Raw genomic sequence first — 19,171 nt, forward strand, 5'->3', positions numbered from 1 at the left:
TACTTTTTCACATTGAGGAGGCAGAGGAGTCTCAGAATCTAGATCTGTATCCTCCAAGAGGGTCTTGTCTAGTAAGTAGAATTTCAGGTCTTCCATGGTGTTGAAGGCGTAAAGTTTTCAATCATGAGAAAAAGGCAATTGAAAGGGATAACTTAAAGTGCAGTGGATGTTTGTTTTGTGCAGGATATCCTGGTAGGGTTTGAAAGCCTTCTTCCGTAGCATAATTGAAGCCAGGTCAGAAAAGGATAGCCTTAAAAGACAGTGTACCTTTTCACAAACTGCTTTTGGGGGAAGTAGGTCATTTTGATTTCATCTTGTGACTTGACGTCCTGCCTATGGAACTAGGGAGCAGGGAGTGCGGTCCACCTCAAGACGGTCCACAGAAATTCTAGGGAAAAATTCCTGGAAAGGGCCATAGTTGAAGATTCAGAAGACTAGAGCCATTGGACCTGCTTAGAAGCTGCACGGAGTTGGAAGATAGAGATAGTGTGACAGTAATAGCTGGAGCATGTGGGCTTCAGAGGATGACATATATTGCATCGTATGACGTCCGTTAGTAAGCTTTTTCTCCATGGTCTGGGGAAGTATAGAAATCGATGAAAGCAGACAGTTGGGGATACAGTGTACATGTGAGCTCTGGTGTAAGTAGGCGAGGTGTGGCGGGGAAGGAGCAAGAGTTCAAGCTGCCATCTTGGGGGTTCACCCACAGATGTCGGTTGACCATGGGAAGCGTTCCTGAAAAATTAGAGCTAAGCTCTCTTCAGATAATAAAACTCTGAGATGCAGTGGCAGAAATACTGCCATTAGGTGGCAGCATAGCACTATATACTCAGGCTCTGTAGTTGTCAGGTGGATAGACAGCCAAAGTTATGGAGAAACAACACAAGCAAACTTGCGACAGGCTGGGCTGGTATGAGCAACCATGAGTGGAACACTCACCCAGCCAACCAATGATCAAAATAGGGCCACTCTCCGTGCCGCCCAATCGGTGGTTGTAGATGAGGATCAGGCCACACCAGCTGAGACGGGCTTACCGCGACGAGCTTCAGCCTCATTAGCTCCGGCAACCGGGAGGATGTTCTCCCAGGTAAAGGTTTGGGGGAGGAAAGCAAAATTCTGGAATGTCATGCTGGATATGGAGGTAAAGTGAGAACAGCAGGTGTTGGGAGTCAGGTCATGCGGCCTCCAGCCAGGCAAAGTCTTGGCGTTACCCTCTCGTCTTAGCCATCTGCCTAAATCGCGGTTTTCAATAGGGTTCTACTAGGCTCCTTGTAGCTGTGGTGGCTGCAGATGGAAAGGTTTCCAGATTTGCTCAAATGGGGTCATAAAATCCTCCAGAGGATCTCCCGAGATAAAAGAAAAGCTTCTATCATAATTGCGTCTTCGAGCCATTTTTAAAAATAATTTTTTTTAATGCTCAGTTTGTAATAGTCTGATTGCCTATACTATATACATTACTTCAGTGCTAGAGTATATAGTCCTAATAATGGTCTCCTACAAAGCCCACCATGGACGGAGTTTTAAAAAACTACCAACATGGCAACAAGTGATTCAGAAAAATCAATTCTATTGCAAAGTCCTGCACTATAATGTTTTGTTTTTTTATATTAAGGTTTGCTTTTAAAAAAGGAAATAATTAAAATAGTGAATACAATTCTGAGCGTGTCTTATGTACATGGCCCTTTAGTAACAGTTTACAAGCCTTGGAATAACTAGCTTTAATCTTGTTGCCAGGATCAGCTTTCTAGCAGACATGAGTAAATCCCATCTGTATAATTAGGTTTTTTCATTTGTGCACACTGATTATTTTTCAGGAACTGACTTCAAGCAGTTTCCACTGAACAAACAAAATACAATAATTTATAGAGCAAAAGTAAATTGTAAGAAGCTTCTTATTACATACTTTCCATTTCTACATAGACTCCTTCCTTCTTTTCACTGTCCGACTTTTGTTTCCGTAGGCTCTCCAGCTCATCCCGCAGTTGCTCATTATCCACCAGGGCTTTCTGCTTCTGCTTACGTTGTTCCTCCACCTCAGCTTCTAAAGTGTTAATCTGGCCCTTCAACTGCATGATGTATTTCTGGGCCTATTGTAATAACATTCAGAACATTTTATTACAGATTAATGCCTAAAGTTCAACCCCTAGTCAAGTAAGGATTATAGGAACCGTACTCCAAGCTCTTCACTTCTTTTTGCTCAAGATGAAATATGCCTTAAACAGTTATATTATAGGGTACTTAAAGGGGTTTTCCCACAAACAAAAGTTCATTTTAATCAATAGATCTTGGAATAATAATAATTTCCACAACTGAATATATTTAAATAAAATGTTCCTGTGCTGAGATAATCTTATAAATGTGTCCCTGCTGTGTACTGTGTAATGGCTGTGTCTGACCGTGCAGGAACATGGTCTGATCATACCACAGCTCCTGGGCAGGGGAGGAAGAAAAGGAGTATACAGAAATTACAGCAGGGGATCACAGCTGATTCTATCTGTGAGGTAAAACATGGTTTAAAAACAGTTAGTGAAATGTTTTACCTCACAGAAAGAATCAGCTGTGATCCCCTGCTGTAATGTCTGTATACTCCTTTTCTTCCTCCCCTGCCCAGGAGATGTGGTATGATCAGATCATGTCCCTGCAGGGTCAGGCACAGCCATTACACAGTACACAGCAGGGGCACATTTATAGGATTATCTCAGCACAGGAACATTTTATTTAAATCACATCCAATTGTGGAACTTATTATTATTCCAAGATCTATTGATTAAAATCAGCTTTCATTCGTGGGAAAACCCCTTTAATGCTTAAAAGGGAATCTGTCAGCAGGATTTCACTCCTAAATCTATTTAGATGCACATGTAGACCTTTCAGAGACAAGTCCAGCATTACCTTTACATGGCCAGTCTGCTCCTCCCTTACTGAGAAATCTGTGCTTGAATTGATATACAAATGAGGCTACAGCCTGTGTCACTCCAGCTCTATCCACCACCCAGCACTGGCTTCTTCTACTTGACTGAAGCCCTCTATTCTGTGTGGCTTCAGACAAAGAAGCAATCAGTCAAGCAAAAGGAGGCAAAGTAGGGCAGGGAATAGAGCTGGAGTGACAGAGGCTTCAGATCTACAGCCTCATTTATATATAAATTCAAACAGATTTCTCAGTAACAAAAGGAGTAGACTGGCCAAGTAGAGGTATTGCTGGAATTGTCTTTGAAAGAGCTACAGGCACATGTAAATTTGGGTGTGTGCAATCCAGCTGACAGTGACTTTAACCCCTTAACGACCAGCACCATACATGTACGGCACATGCTGTGTCTCTGCCTTTGTCGCGGGCTCTGGCGATGAGCCTGCACCTTTCTGGGGACATGACAGCTGATCAGACAGCGACATTTAACATGGCTGCGGCAGAAAGGTTGTCACTAGTCCTGCCCATGGGTGCCCCTGTCACACGGAGACCCCTACTGTTGTCATTTCCAGGATGCTATAAGCGCCACCCAGCGGTCGGCGCTCATAGCAAGTGAGCAATTCATCTACATACAGGCGATCAGACAATCGCCAATAGTCTCCATGGGAGACTATTGAAGCAAGTAAAAAGTAAAAAAGTTTTTAAAAATATTTAAAATTTTTTTAAATATATAAAAAGCTTAAAATCACCTCCCGTTCGCCCCACTGAAGATAATAAAAAAAAACAAATATACACATTTGGTATCGCTGTGTTCAGAATTGGCCGATCAATATAAAAAAAGAATTCATCTGGTCAGTAAATGGCGTAACCAAAAAAAATAATAATCAAAAAACGCCAGAATTACGTATTTTTGGTTGCTTCAACATTGCAATAAAATGCAATAAGAGGCGATCAAAACATTGTATCTACCTCAGAATGGAGTCAATAAAAATGCCAGCTCATCGCGCAAAAAATAAAGCCTCACCCGGCCCCAGATCATAAAAATGCAGACGCTACAGGTCTCGGAAAACTGAGTTTTTTTGTGGTTTTGTTTTTTTTAACAAACTTGGATTTTTTTCCACCACTTAATAAAAAAAAAAAAGAACATGTTTGGTATCTACGAACTTGTCATGACCTGGAGAATCATAATAGCAGGTCAGTCTTAGCAGTTCGTTAACATAGTAAAAGAAAAAAAAAACTGAATACACCCATTTTGCAATTTCACTGCACTTGGAACTTTTTTTTCCCTGTTTTCAAGTACACGATATGGTAAAACCAATGGTGTCGTTCAAAAGTACAACTCGTCGCGCAAAAACTAAGCCCTCAAATGGGCATATTGACGGAAAAAAAAAAAAGTTATGGCTCTGGGAAGAAGGGGAGCAAAAAACGAAAATGCAAAAAAGGAAAATGGCCCGGGGGTGAAAGGGTTAAGGGCGATTTCAAACAAGTGGAGAAAAAAAAAAGAAAGCCTTTGGCTTTACTCATTTCACGTGATGTATCATATTTGGCTCTTAATTTATGGGGTTTTCACTAAACAGAATTTCTTTTTGTATTTTACTATATTTACTACTCTCTTTAATATTTCATTTAGAGCCACTGAAGTCTTGATACAAACCTCAAGCTTTATTTTCTCCAATTCTGAACGCAGTATCTCAATTTCTTTTTTCAGATTTTCAATTTGAAGATCCCTTAAAATAAAGAGTAATATCAGAAAGGTCGGCTGATTTCATACTTTGTAGAATTCTTTTTAGACATTGTTTCAGTAACCATTAGGCCATTTCCTACCGGTCATCAGCCATTACACCATTCGGAGGACCAAAAGTTTGTTGGAAGATATCCTCTACGACCTAAAAACAAAAAGGAGGACTATGTTAAACATTGAATCTTGGTCGATATCCTTTTTAAACACGCAATCACAAGATTGTTTTTTTCTTTAAACCTGTCTAAATGTATATGTAATCTACTGTACGTGCAATGAAAAAAGCAAAAAACGTACTGATCATCTTTCCCAATCTCAATTGCTGGTCCAGTCCTCTTCTCACTCATGTGACTTAAACACCAGCTTTCTGAATCACACTGGGGATTGTGTGTGAACTGTAAGTTGCTTTTACAATGTAAATCTATAGGGCCTTTTTCTGATCCTCCATAGACTAACATTATGAAAGTGACTGCCGGTTCACACAAACCCAAGAGTAATCCAGCGATTTGGAATTTCAGTCATGTGAGTAAGAAGAGGTCTGGACCCATGATGGAAGCCAGGAAATATGGTGATCTGTATTTTATTGCACTTACATTACATGAATATTTAAACAAGTTTAGGGAACAAAATTTGGGGAGTGCATCCTTAATTCTTAGGAACCTTGGACACCACCATTATGTATAATTGTAAAAAAAAAAAAAGTTTGTTGCCTAAAAAAAAAAAAAAGTATGCTAAAGTATATTGTATCCCAATGTTCACATTTACATATATTTGCGCTAAAGATCAGACTTAAAGGGGTATTTCCATCTCCGAGATCCTATCCCAATATGTAGTAGGTGTAGTAATAATATTAGCAAATACCTACAATTAGAAATGTAGTATAGATTTTTTGATTCGCTATGCCACTTACCTCATGTGCAGGCACCGCAGGACCTTAGGTATCCATGGTTACGACCACTAGCAGCTAGCTGTCACTTTATCAGTGGACGTAACCATGGATACCTAAGGTCCTACAATGCCTGCACATGAGGAAAGAGACATAGCGAATCAAAAATATTATACTACATTTCTAATTGGAGGTATTTGCTAATATTATTACTACTACACCTCCTACATATTGGGATAGGATCTTGGAGATGGGAATACCCCTTTAAAATCAAAAGGATCCGTTAAAGGGATGCCAAATGTATGCTACAGTATACCTTTTCGAAACTTATTTGGGCACATTCAGTACAACAAGCACTTAGTTGGCAGAGCCGCTTTGTATTGTATTCACCTGCTGCTCCACGGGCTGAGCATTGTTGATTTCAATTAGAGACTCTGTTTGCTGCTCCTCTTCTTCTGGAGTCTCATTTGCCATGACCACCACAGGTTTCACATGCTCCTCCAAGGCTGAAGCTCTTAAAAAGTTAGGTGGATTCTGTTATACAGACAGAAATAATGTTAATACACGGAAAAAAATAGCTTTGTATATGAATAGAAAAGGCTTTTTTTAAGTAATGTTACAGATAAGGAAATATATATTCCGAAAATTGAATCTTTCAGACATAATAAACAACGTTTTAGTTTAAATTGAGCGCTTTAAAAGAGGATATCCACTTAAAAATATCTTCAAAATGTTCTTCATATGAATATCAGTTACCAATATAAATTTATTTTCAAAAGGTGTCCCAAACTTCAGCTATCAGCTGTCTCTGGAGCTCAATACAGGACAGCACGTCACTTCTATCATGGTTAATGCATACACAGAAAAGGGGGCTGGCTAAGACGCTGAAATGAGCCAAACAGCTCCCTTCGTACAAAGCATAGATTATATGCCAGGTAGTCAATGATAGCCAAAAATCAGGTTGCCGTATTATAAATGTAAAAAAATAAATAAAAAATGAGAATAAAAAAGGGAGCATACAAAATAAAAATACACACACTAATTTTTTATATATTTATATATATATATATATATATATTTATTTTTATATATATATATATATATATATATATATATATATATATATATATATATATATATATATATATATATATATATATATATATATATATTTTAATACATACATACAGTATATATACCAAAAGTTTGGACACATCTCATTTAAAGTAATTTCTGTATTTTCATGACTATGAAAATTGTACATTCACACTGAAGGCATCAAAACTATGAATTAACACGTGTGGAATTATATATTTAACAAAAAAGTGTGAAACAACTGAAAATATGTCTTTTATTCTAGGTTCTTCAAAGTAGCCACCTTTTGCTTTGATGACTGCTTTGCACACTCTTGGCATTCTCTTGATGAGCTTCAAGAGCTAGTCACCGGAAATGGTCTTCCAATAATCTTGAAGGAGTTCCTAGAGATGCTTAGCACTTGTTGGCCCTTTTGCCTTCACTCTGGGGTCCAGCTCACTCCAAACCATCTCGATTGGGTTCAGGTCTGGTGACTGTGGAGGCCAGGTCATCTGGCTTAGCACCCCATCACTCTCCTTCTTGGTCAAATAGCCCTTACACAGCCTGGAGGTCAGTTTGGGGTCATTGTCCTGTTGAAAAATAAATGATGGTCCAACTAAACACAAACCGGATGGAATAGCATGCCACTGCAAGATGCTGTGGTAGCCATGCTGGTTTCAGTATGTCTTCAATTTTGAATAAATCCCCAACAGTGTCACCAGCAAAGCACCCCCACACCATCACACCTCCTCCATGCTTCACGGTGGGAACCAGGCATGTAGAGTCCATCCGTTCACCTTTTCTGCGTCACACAAAGACACCGTGGTTGGAACCAAAGATCTCAAATTTGGACTCATCAGACCAAAGCACAGATTTCCACTGGTCTAATGTCCATTCCTTGTGTTCTTTAGCCCAAACAAGTCTCTTCTGCTTGTTGCCTATCCTTAGCAGTGGTTTCCTAGCAGCTATTTTACCATGAAGGCCTGCTGCACAAAGTCTCCTCTTAACAGTTGTTGTAGAGATGTGTCTGCTGCTAGAACTGTGTGGCATTGACCTGGTCTCTAATCTGAGCTCCTGTTAACCTGCAATTTCTGAGGCTGGTGAATCGGATAAACTTATCCTAAGAAGCAGAGGTGACTCTTTGTCTTCCTTTCCTGGGGCGTTCCTCATGTGAGCCAGTTTCTTTGTAGCGCTTGATGGTTTTTGCAACTGCACTTGGGGACACTTTCAAAGTTTTCCCAATTTTTCAGACTGACTGACCTTCATTTCTTAAAGTAATGATGGCCACTTGTTTTTCTTTACTTAGCTGCTTTTTTCTTGCCATAATACAAATTCTAACAGTCTATTCAGCTGTGTATCCACCAGACTTCTGCACAACACAACTGATGGTCCCAACCCCATTTATAAGGCAAGAAATCCCACTTATTAAACCTGACAGGGCACACCTGTGAAGTGAAAACCATTTCCGGTGACTACCTCTTGAAGCTCATCAAGAGAATGCCAAGAGTGTGCAAAGCAGTCATCAAAGCAAAAGGTGGCTACTTTGAAGAACCTAGAATATAAGACATATTTTCAGTTGTTTCACACTTTTTTGTTAAGTATATAATTCCACATGTGTTAATTCATAGTTTTGATGCCTTCAGTGTGAATGTACAATTTTCATAGTCATGAAAATACAGAAAAATCTTTAAATGAGAAGGTGTGTCCAAACTTTTGGTCTGTACTGTATATACACACACACATATATCTATCTCCACTCTTTTAAGAGGACAACCCCTTTAACCACAATGTCTGATGATACTATGCACCTTACATGCCATGATTGATCAACATATTTTGAAAGACTCAAATAAGCCATTTGAGACTTCGTGTGAGAAAATTACATATACTTACATCAGGAAGACGAGGAATCTGAATCAGCCGCTTGAAGTACAACATGTCAGATGCACGTTTGAAGAAGTTTTTAAGACTAAAGCATGGCAACACAGGAAAAAAAGGCAATGAATCACAGGGAAACTTTATTTAGAGGAATATCGTAAATCGCATTATTGTCTTATCGCCAAGGTTTTTTGAGAAACATCTAGCATCAAAATAATGTATTGAAATAATGCAAGCAAAGAGAGAACAGTATATCATAGGATGGCCGCCTTGTGGGGCAGCATTTCCTCCAGTGATTAAAGTTAATAGATAATGAAGAATTAATGTCTTGGATTACAGCTTTTGAAAAGCAAAGTGCTAACTACATACAAACTTACATAACAGAAAAGCTTTTCTCCCAGAACCTACTAGTGCCAAATCTATTCCAACCAGCGTTGGAAAAAAAATAATTAAAGGAGGGTCCCATAAGTGATAACTCAGCCTATAAAATAAAGTTAGTGAACAATTGTTTTACATTTTAATTTCGCACCTAAAAGTTACTGTATTTACTTCAGTGTAAACAGTCAAGGACCAAAGTTCTGTACCATGTCTTCCTCAAGAGGTCAGCTTTGTGGATATCTGAAAACATCTGTAACATGTACAGAGGTCCAGGCTTGGTCAGGTCCTGTTACAAAGTGCAGCATGCAAGCTTAACCTAAGGGTATGTGCACATGATCAGTGTTCGCTGCGGACTGGACGCAGCACACTAGTGCTGCATGCAATCTGCAGCGGCCGGATGTTACAGCATAGTGGATGGGATTTATACAAATCCCATGCCCACTATGTGTCTGCGGCACACCCGCGGAGACGGACATGCGGCGCGTCTTCTCAGACCACAGCATGTCTATTTCTCTTGCGGAGACGCTGGTTGCCTCAAGTGAAATCTTACCACCGCAATTTATAGGATGCGGTGGAGGCGGGTGAATCCGCATCTGTTCATTGAACATAAGCGGATTCACCTACGTGCAGCGCTTTGGACGCAGCAACAGTATGCTGCGTTCAAAGCACTGCCAAAAAAGGATTGTGTGCACATACCCTTACTGAGCAGGGAGATGTAGAAGAAACTGGGCTCTGGGAGGGGATTATGAACAGTGATGGGTGACCTTATGGCTGTGACTAGAGCCCAGGTGTAGCAGCCAAGCTACCATGATGTCTAACAAAGTGTTACAGCACCAACTGAATGCCCTCAAGTGTGTGGTATTATAAAAGCTTAATTTAATTTAAAAATTGCCAACTAGTACAGCGGTATTGCCATGTACCCATATACAAGGGCAGTGTCCTGGACTGTAAGTTTACTTCCCAAATCTGTAGTCAGAGCAACTTGGCTGCAGTCAAGATGTCCCTTAAGTGAGTGCTGCATTATCCTGACTATCTGCACAGGGGACTTAGCACTGATGCTGGTGCGACTTTGTTTGCATAGCTCTTGTGGGAGCCTTTAGTAGCACTGCTAAGACGTTCCATCCCTCAATTTTGAGTCATGTCAAATAGGTTTGTCTGCCCCATTACACAGGACGATATGGTGTAACATAGGACTGTGGGTAACATCTACTACATTAAATAAGTTATCACTGTGTGATCTGTGGTATTACATAGGACTGCAGGTGAAATCTACTACAATATCTGTGCTCAAAATTTACAGATAGATATATCTTTATCTCTATCCTTCTATCACACAGTGGTAATGGAGTACAGATATTGCAGTAGATTTCATCTGCAGTGTATATTTTATATTAGATATATTTTTTTTTTATTTGGAGGTAAAACGTATTTTAGGGCTTGTGCTCCTGCTCTTTTCTAACTCTAGCAACACCCCTAACAAAAAAGAACTAAAAAAAAAAAAACAACACACAGGAAATAAAGATTTAAAAAAAGTCAAAATAAAGTGATATCCACTGTAGAAGATGAGTGTAAATCCTAACACTTGCAAATTACAGGATTTAACAAGGGTACAGTGTGTTGAAATGTCAATACCTGTGAAACTGTTCATGAAATCTGTCCCGATGCCCTTGTAAAGTATCAGGCGGCAGACCTGAAACAAAATACACCGATTTTATGTAGACCATAAAAATCCACTTGCACATGATGGAGTTTAAGATCACTAATACACAAATGCAAAGATCTACAAGACATCATAGGTAGAATTCCTTGACACAATGCTGCCAAAAGATTAGCCGAAGAGAAAAACTGCGCAGAGCTAGTCTGGGTAAAAGCACAAGTGTGAACAGAAATTGTTTAACCTCCTGTTTATAGCAAGTAACCTGGAATAATTTTTAGTCTGATACCAAGACATGACTGCAGACGTTCCTTATCTCCGTAAATACGGGCTACATTTCAAAAAAAATAAAATATAAATATATATATATATATATATATATATATATATATATATATATATATATATATATATATATATATATATATATATATATATATATATATATATGCTTCTCACAATATTATGATATTCTAATTTTGTGAGAAGCACCTGTATATTAAACAGAATAGAAAAGTAGAACAAACTTACAAGAATGCAGCTTAAACATCAACTTCACGGTGTAGTGATAGAGGTGACTGCAGTCTTGAATGACCTGAATAAGGGGTGCGAGTTTACACTGTCCCGCAGACATCTGGGACACGGCGATGGCACTGTTAAGCTGCCTAGAAACTGAACATATAAACCTATATTACTTCATCTATACATAAAGCAAGTCCACAAGTCCTATAGCTGCTAGAATAGAAGGGAATATCAGGCATGTCGCTTCATTTTTATACAGTATTAAACAGATCAATACACAAATTCTGCAGATTTCATGCCATAAAGTAATATAGCAATATGCATCCCCAGCAGAATGAATAACATTTTGTAAAGTTTTCTAATTTTAAGAAACCCAATCCTTTTTATTGCACAAAATGTAAGTGATTTGACTTCTTACCAGTCTCTGCGAGCTTCAGTTCACTGTCCATATAATCAAACATTTCCACCGTTAGCTGGAATCTAACAACACACAAAATTAGGTTAACACCAATAATATGTTTTATCATGTGAACGCTTTAAGCTAAACATAAATTCTAAGGAACCAGATCCATCTATTTCAAATGCCTGCAATAATAGCTAAAGGGGTTGATCCGTGAAAAGTGTCGTTCAAAACTCGATACAGCATATCTAAAGAAGTGTATTTGTAATATTCAATTAAAAATAGTGTCCAGGTTAGTAAATCTATTTCATTTTTATCAGTAACAGTGAACCGTGCTGATTCTCCATAGACAGGAATCTTGGTCCACCGTCAGTTGTGGACACACATGCTCAGTAGCTTCCCTGATCTGTCCCCGATCTGTCCCTGCTCATGCTGGCCATTTATTACTGGGCTTGCTGAGGCTGTGCATGAGTGTCTATTTTCTCTACAGGTTGGGGAGGAAGACCAGAGATGAAGAGTTTGCATTACCTCCCAGGAGGGCAGCTTCTGCAATCTTGGAAAATCTACTGCTTCCTGATGACAAGAGATAAGCTGCCACCAACACACAGAAGAGACTAAAATTGTGGCGGAGTGAGTAAAGAGGCTGAAAGGGGAGAAAATTACACTGGAGGGGGTGTGTTTTTGTTTTTTAATTTTAGACATTGACAAGGTTAAAGTAATGATGGGAATTACACCAGGGTCATTTTTCTCATTTAACGTTAAAAATGCTACAGAGAACAATAATCATATCTGAAAAGGGGTCGTCCAGAACTGCTCATTCCACACCAGCAGGTATCATGCATTTGTTTTAATATAATGAACAGGATTCATGGTGATCAAATGAGAGTCTCGGCTGCTTTGTGGTGTCGTAATGCAACTGGCACAGCTCGCTTTCGATCCAGAAGTGAGACGACTCTGGACAACCCCTTTAAAAAGTCATGTTCAAATGATAGGACAGATATTTTATTCAGTGACATTATAATTACACTTATTTTTAAAAGGGTACTATGCCAGGATGTGCAGAAAAGCAGAGAAGATACAAGCAGAAACGAGCTGTGGATGTGAAAAGTCATCATGGTGTCCGGACAACATTGAGTTGAGATGAAAGTAGTGCCCATCAGAAAATATATTATCTATAAAAGGTTCCTAGATGTAAATGTTTATTTGTGATACTATGTCTCATCAATACTGTGTTTCCTGTATGGCCTGCAGGCTGATGATGGCCATTAACAACAACTCCCAGTATTGCCTTACCATTGTTAATGACATACTGGGAGTTGTAGATTCACACAAAATTGTATATGGGGCTTACCTGACCTTGTAATTGATCGCTGTACACTGTGTGCACAATTAGGCAAGTTAGCATTTTGACCATTTTTATGTAGATTTTCCAACTCCAAGCTGTATAAACTTGAATGCAGAAGATCAGGTGATGTGTATTTGTATAATGAGGGAGGGTGAGGCCTGAGGATACAATACCCATTATCAAGGTGTGCAGAATTATTAGGCAGCTCGATTTCCTCAGGCAAAATGGGGAAAAAAAGATTTACTCACTCTGAAAAGTAAAAAACTGCTAGAAGTCTTACAGAGGGATGCAGCACTCTAGAAACTGCCAAGATATTGGGCGTGAATACAGAATTATCAAAAGTTTTGTTGAAAATAGTCAACAGGGTGGCAAAAAATGTATGGAGAAAAAAAGTCACATTAACTGCAGAAAATTTAAGAAGAGTCAGATGTGAAGTGACCAGGAAGCCATTATCCTCCAGTGCTGTCATATTCCAGAGCTGCAGCCTCCCTGGAGGCCCAGAAATACAAGGTGTTCAGTGCTCAGAGACATGGCCGAGGTAAGCAGGGCTGTGGAGTCGGAGTCATGGAGTCTGTGTCCATTTTGCTGGAGTCGAAATCGGAGTCTGTATAAAATAGACAGACTCCAATTCCTAAAATATATAATAAATTGGGTACAGTAGTTCAATGCAGTTTGTGGGGAATATTTTTTCATAATTTGGGCACGTTATGAAATGTCCTATAAATATCTGTCCTATTCCTGATCTAAGGGTCTAGACTTTTAGCTGAGATGAATCAGTGCTACAGTAAATTTATCACTTAAACATGAGCCATGTATGAGGGAGTCGTGGAGTCGGTGTCATGGAAATTGAGGAGTCGGAGTTGGAGTCGGAGGTTTGGCTTACCGACTCCAAAGCCCTGGAGGTAAGGAAGGCGGAAAACAAACCACCACTGAACAAGACTCAGAAGATGAAACGTCAAGACTGGGCCAAGAAATATCAGAAGATTTTTCTAAGGTTTTAGGTGTGAGTGACACTGGACAGACCAGATGGATGGGCCCATGGCTGGATAAGTAACGAACACAGACATTCACTTAACTCAGATGCCAGTTAGGTGGAGGTGGGGTTCTGCTATAGGCTGTAATTCGACAACTAGAAACATTTGACAGAGGTATCCACAAAAATAAAAAATTCACAGAAAAAAAATCACTTCATAAAATCATGGTCTTTAGATATGCCTTAAAAAGAATCATTTAAGGGTCTCAACGCAAAAATTTGTTAAAAAACACCAGCATAAGTATAACTATAGAAGTATCATATAGACATATAATTAAGTTCCTTACAATGGTGGATAAAAAGGTCAGCAAACATGAGGGGGGCCTTGAGACACCATAAAGGCTCACTAAATATATGGAATATGGAACAGAATCCCCCAGTTGGAATGTGCTAGTAACATGTCACATTGGGCTTCAAGAAGACCCGAGCAATCTGTATACATGCTGATTATACACAAATTATACAAATGACATGCCTGATCAAAATAGGTCAGTCATGCACGGGTAAGACCTTGATCTATTTCACTGAGTCACAGATCCATGAGTTAGTCTTCTGTACTACCGAAGCTTTAACCACTATGTCAAAGCTGTACCAGTCCTCAAAAAACCTTAAAAATATACCCTAATCTAGGTCCCTACCTCAATGTGAAGAAACTTGAAATGGTCAGTTAAAGAAAATTGACCTTCTGTTTCTACATAACTTAGAAGGATTCAGCTAGTCAGTTGACCTAATGGAAAAGAGAAGAATTAACTTGGTAGAAAGGCAAAATGAGCAACTGTAAGTACACAGTGCTATATAATTTCACGATTGCAATATAATAAGAGGATAAAAACTTTGATGGGAGGAGTGCTTCTTTAAAGATGAGCTAGTTGGAGCAAACAAGACATGTATGGTGAAGGAAAATCATACACCTCTCAACTATATTTTGGAGGCTGTGGTTGGTGCAGCCCAAAAAGGTTGATCGTCTACAGATTAGGAAACTGAGACGCCATGGATGGAAGGGTTATGACAGTTATTGAAAACAAGGCTGGCTATATTGGTCTGTGATCTAGTTTTTTTTTTTTTTTTTTTTTTATGTCAAATGTATTTTTGTACATTTTCAGTTGTTTGGTTATTATTCTCACTTTAACAGATGAAAACAAACAATTGAAATGGGAAAATGTATATGTTTCTTTTAGCTGCATAAAAATTCTGCACCTAACTAGGCACATATAGATAATCTCCTAAAATGGATAACGCCTCACTTTTACTGTATTAAATATTCACATTTATTAACCTTTTGGACTGACGGACAGCACGGTAGTTGTTCAATACGATAATTAATCAACAAAAATACAAATTGCCTAATTGTGCAGTGCATTCCTGTACTGATGCCACTTCTGGCTTTGTATTCCTGTACCAATGGTGGTTGTGATGCTGTATTTCTGTACTTATGGTGGTTCTGGTGATGTATTAATGTACCGTTATTGGTTCTGATCTCATACACATTTAGCAATCCATAACTTGTCAGACATCGTGACACATTGCTATGCTAATAAAGTATTGTGTTGTCTGACAAGTTGAGGATTACTATATCTGTATTTAGGTTAGGAGCATTAATTATAAAATTAAGCACTGTAGCATGACAAATCCTATCAGCGTCTGATATACTTACATGACCACTCATATGAGATTTTAATATTTATGGTCATGTGACATCTAACTGGTCTCCCTGCTATTCTCAATAAAACAGGGGCTTTAATTTTTCACTGAACTCAAAGTCAGGAAGAGAAGCTAGCTCGCACATGACTACTATTCAAACCGCTTAACCTGTGTATAGGAGGGGGCGCCAAACTGAAATTTTGCTACAGGTGCAGGAAAACCTAGATTTGCCTTTTGTGCTCATGTTTTACAAGTTTCCCTTCGAATTATGATAAACGACAGGTCGGAGACCACCGTTCCACTCTTAAATACTGCTAAAACTGTAGCTGACATGAGAAAACTGCTACAGGCCCATGACAAAGTGCAAACCAATAATAAACTTTTACCAAAAGACCATAATGTGTTTTAGGTCTCATGTTTTAGGTCTTTTAAACATAAAAGTCAGAGTACAGCTCCAACACCAAGAACAACATATGCAAGTTTATATGTCTTCTCTATGTTTGCGTGGGTTTCCTCCCACACTCCAAACACATACTGATAATGAATTTAGATTGTGAGCCTCAAAAGGGGACAGTGATGAGGTCTGTAAGGTGCTGTGGAATAGGCTAGCGCTGTAAAAGCAATGCATAATAAACAGTGGAATTCAGTTATCACCAAAACTACCTGTTTCTGGCCATAACTTCCCTCAACAGGAGCACTAATAAGGCTCACACAGGTGGTCTTTAAAAGACAATCCTTTTAAAAGTACAAATAGTTTTGACAGATTGGTTTTATGAATATAAACAGCATACATGTTGTTGACATCTGTGCCAGCTGCCTTTTCTAGAACGTCATCGGTTACTTCCAAGTTGGGAGGAAATTGAGGATGCTATAAGGAAAAAAACAAAAACAATGGAGGTAGTCTGAAGTTTCTAATGAGCCGTGCACAAAAAAAAAAAAAAAAAAAAAAAGTCCTGACCACAATGTTTCATACCTTTGTGTGGAAGCTTATCTTATTGAGCAGCAGTTTGGTATAAATAATCACAAGTTGTCCGTATCGATCATGCATATGTCCCTGGTAGAGAATATATAAAAGATCATAAAATGAAGTTCATTGAACCAATGCATATAAGCAAACTAATCAAATGCATTCATACATATGTTCCTGCGAAAGCTGAAATGTCCTGAATAAGCAAGATGTCTGATGCATTGCCAGCATTATTCTCACTGCATAGCAGGAGGATTTCCTCTTCCTATAATAGAATATGACCCATAACAAAATAAACTTTTCCCCTCTTACCCACAAGTCTCCAATCTCACGGACATTGCTTCGGTATCGCTGACAGTCTGACAGTACCTGGTTATAGAAGTTACACAAATGTAAAAAATTGTATTTACATATAACATTTAGCAGCTAAGCATGCAGACAAATCCAGTACAGCGATTCAACTAAATATCCCCATGCACTTTAGACAGCGGACCAGTGACCACCATCTCTCCCAACTTCCCCATACATAGCAGAGCATTACTGTATTCTCTATGAGAGCCTCCTCCAAACTCCTAGGAGATCAGCCATCGCCATAGAATAAAAGGATCAACTGTTGAAACTCAACAGACCGGATCCTTCTCTCATCCCACATCATCTGATGGGTTAGGCTGCGTGCCCACGTTGCGTATTACAAGCGTATATGCTGCGGAATTTCCGCAGCGTAAACGCTTGTAAAACGCATGTATATCCGCACCCCATGGTCCCCAATGGCATTCCGCAATGTCAATGCCCATGCCGCGGATTTTTCCGCAGCTTATATGCTGCGGTCAAACATCCGCAGCATGTTCATTAATTTTGCGGAAGCGCAGCGGAATCAATGTGCGGATGGTACCCAAGTCTGGATGAGAGGAGACTCTCATCCAGACCTAGGTACAAAAGAACCTGTAAAAAAAAGAAAAAATAAAGTTTATACTAATCTTCTGATGTCTTCCCGGTGTTTTCCCGCCGTCGCGCTGTTGTGTGAAGGACCTGCCACGTCATTGAGTCATGTGACCCATCACATGACTCAATGACGTCACCGCAGGTCCTGCACACAACAGTGTGAGCCGCTCAAGACTCCGGACGGGGCAGAGAATGCATCGGAAAGTGAGTATAAACTTAATTTTTTTATTTTTTACCATTCGGATTCTTTTTTTTTTTTTAACTATTACTTGGTCACACTATATAAATCCATGCCGGTTGCATGGATTTATATAGTGTGAACAAGTTGTCAAGCACTTTTCCAAGTGATGCTTAATCACTTGGAGAAGTGCTTGATAACCCGCATGCGGAAATGCATGCAAAGACGCTGCAAAGACGCCTCACAAACGCTTCTACCTGGCGGGAAAACCGCATGTAATATCCGCATGCGATTTTCCCGCCAGGGAGAAGCGTAAAAAATATGCTTCAGTTCCGCAACGTGGGCACTTAGCCTAAGAGTCAAGAAGTCCCGATAAGCAATTAGACTGTTGACCAATCCTGCCAATATCAGCAGCAGTCTAATAGCTAACGTGTATGGGGAGCTTTACCATAGTGCATACAATCTAATCAAGATGAACTCTTCTCTTCTGATTCGGAGGTCATTTAGCCCCTCAGAATTTTGTTTGTTACACAGTCTAGATAATGGTTTTAATATTGCTTTTCATTTAAGGATATTTGCATACGGTGTCTTTTTCAGGCGAGTTCCAAGAAAAAAGCACCCATGCAAATGTCAAAGTGACTTGCTGCGCATATGCTCCATCTTTTGTAACTTCTTTTAACTGATTAAAGGGGTTGTCCAGATTTGAGAGTAAAGTCTCCTGAATTGTGACAGCGTGAAATGAGCAAACGTCGATTTTTCGATATTGCCGATGCGAGCGAGTGGTCACATGACCACATGTATGCGATTTGCATACATGCGGTCATATGCCGACTAGACGTGTTCGGCTTCTCTCAATTCACTTCTATTGACAGAAGCTGGATGAGGCTAGACATTATGTAACCGCAAACTGCATACATGCGCTCATGTGCTCACATGAGCAATACGAAAGAATTGAGATAGCGTGTGCATCACACACAGTCGTAATTCAGAATTTAAAAGCCATGATTAGTTAAAAGAAGTGACCATTCTTCAGGCTGTTTCTGCTCGGAAGCTGCCACAATCTTATATACAAGATAAAAAACACAAAACGATACTTCGTTAAAAACACTGCTAGCTTTTTCTTGAAGAGCCTTCTGTTTCAAAATTAATACGGGTATGACAGTGTCCAGAACACATCTTGTGCACATACCCTAATCGTAGACCATTGACTTATAAAAACCTAATATGGATTGGTTCACATACATTGCCATAGACACTGAAGTATCTGATACATTTGCTTACATTTTGATGACCATCACGGAGGACTTTATGAAGGACATGGCAGAACTTCCAGCTAAGGATTGAGCTGCTGGCTAAAGGTAAACCAATGGCATAAGACCAAAAAGTGAATGCTCCTTTTTCATGATGAGTGCCCAATATTATTCCTAACATTTTGGTTAAGGAAACACAACATTATAAAGGGATCCGCAGTGCCCAACTCTGGTGCATCGGGCATTGAGGTGCTGAAGACGTGGCAGTCGTCAAGACGCTTGGCATGTATTGTGCATGCCCTACAGGCACTGTGCACCGTCCTTACTGATTAGAATAGGATGCATATGTGGCACCCCAGGGGTCTGGTTTCCACAGTAAC

At 39.4% G+C, this 19,171-nt stretch overlaps 1 protein-coding gene and 1 long non-coding RNA gene across 2 annotated transcripts in view; one reads left to right on the forward strand and one right to left on the reverse strand.

Annotated features, from left to right (window-relative positions):
* HIP1R (huntingtin interacting protein 1 related) overlaps window positions 1-19,171 on the reverse strand; it is a 136,572-nt gene that overhangs the window by 50,032 nt on the left and 67,369 nt on the right. Inside the window, exons 3-14 of the mRNA XM_073676222.1 lie at window positions 18,823-18,965; window positions 16,734-16,790; window positions 16,428-16,508; window positions 16,246-16,322; window positions 11,454-11,515; window positions 11,045-11,185; window positions 10,492-10,549; window positions 8,497-8,572; window positions 5,920-6,063; window positions 4,730-4,791; window positions 4,560-4,632; window positions 1,904-2,087 (exon numbers count right to left, since the gene is read on the reverse strand). Coding sequence (XP_073532323.1) covers window positions 1,904-2,087; window positions 4,560-4,632; window positions 4,730-4,791; window positions 5,920-6,063; window positions 8,497-8,572; window positions 10,492-10,549; window positions 11,045-11,185; window positions 11,454-11,515; window positions 16,246-16,322; window positions 16,428-16,508; window positions 16,734-16,790; window positions 18,823-18,965 — 1,158 coding nt within the window. The remainder of the gene's footprint in view (window positions 1-1,903; window positions 2,088-4,559; window positions 4,633-4,729; window positions 4,792-5,919; window positions 6,064-8,496; window positions 8,573-10,491; window positions 10,550-11,044; window positions 11,186-11,453; window positions 11,516-16,245; window positions 16,323-16,427; window positions 16,509-16,733; window positions 16,791-18,822; window positions 18,966-19,171) is intronic.
* Window positions 871-15,911, forward strand: LOC141261550 (uncharacterized). Its single transcript, XR_012319791.1, has 3 exons — window positions 871-1,087; window positions 11,926-12,065; window positions 12,476-15,911. It is a non-coding gene; the product is annotated as an uncharacterized lncRNA (long non-coding RNA).

Source organism: Phyllobates terribilis, unplaced genomic scaffold (assembly GCF_046119375.1).
Source record: "Phyllobates terribilis strain yellow unplaced genomic scaffold, ASM4611937v1 Scaffold_1__5_contigs__length_1240528914, whole genome shotgun sequence".
In the NCBI taxonomy this organism is placed as follows: Eukaryota; Metazoa; Chordata; class Amphibia; order Anura; family Dendrobatidae; genus Phyllobates; species Phyllobates terribilis.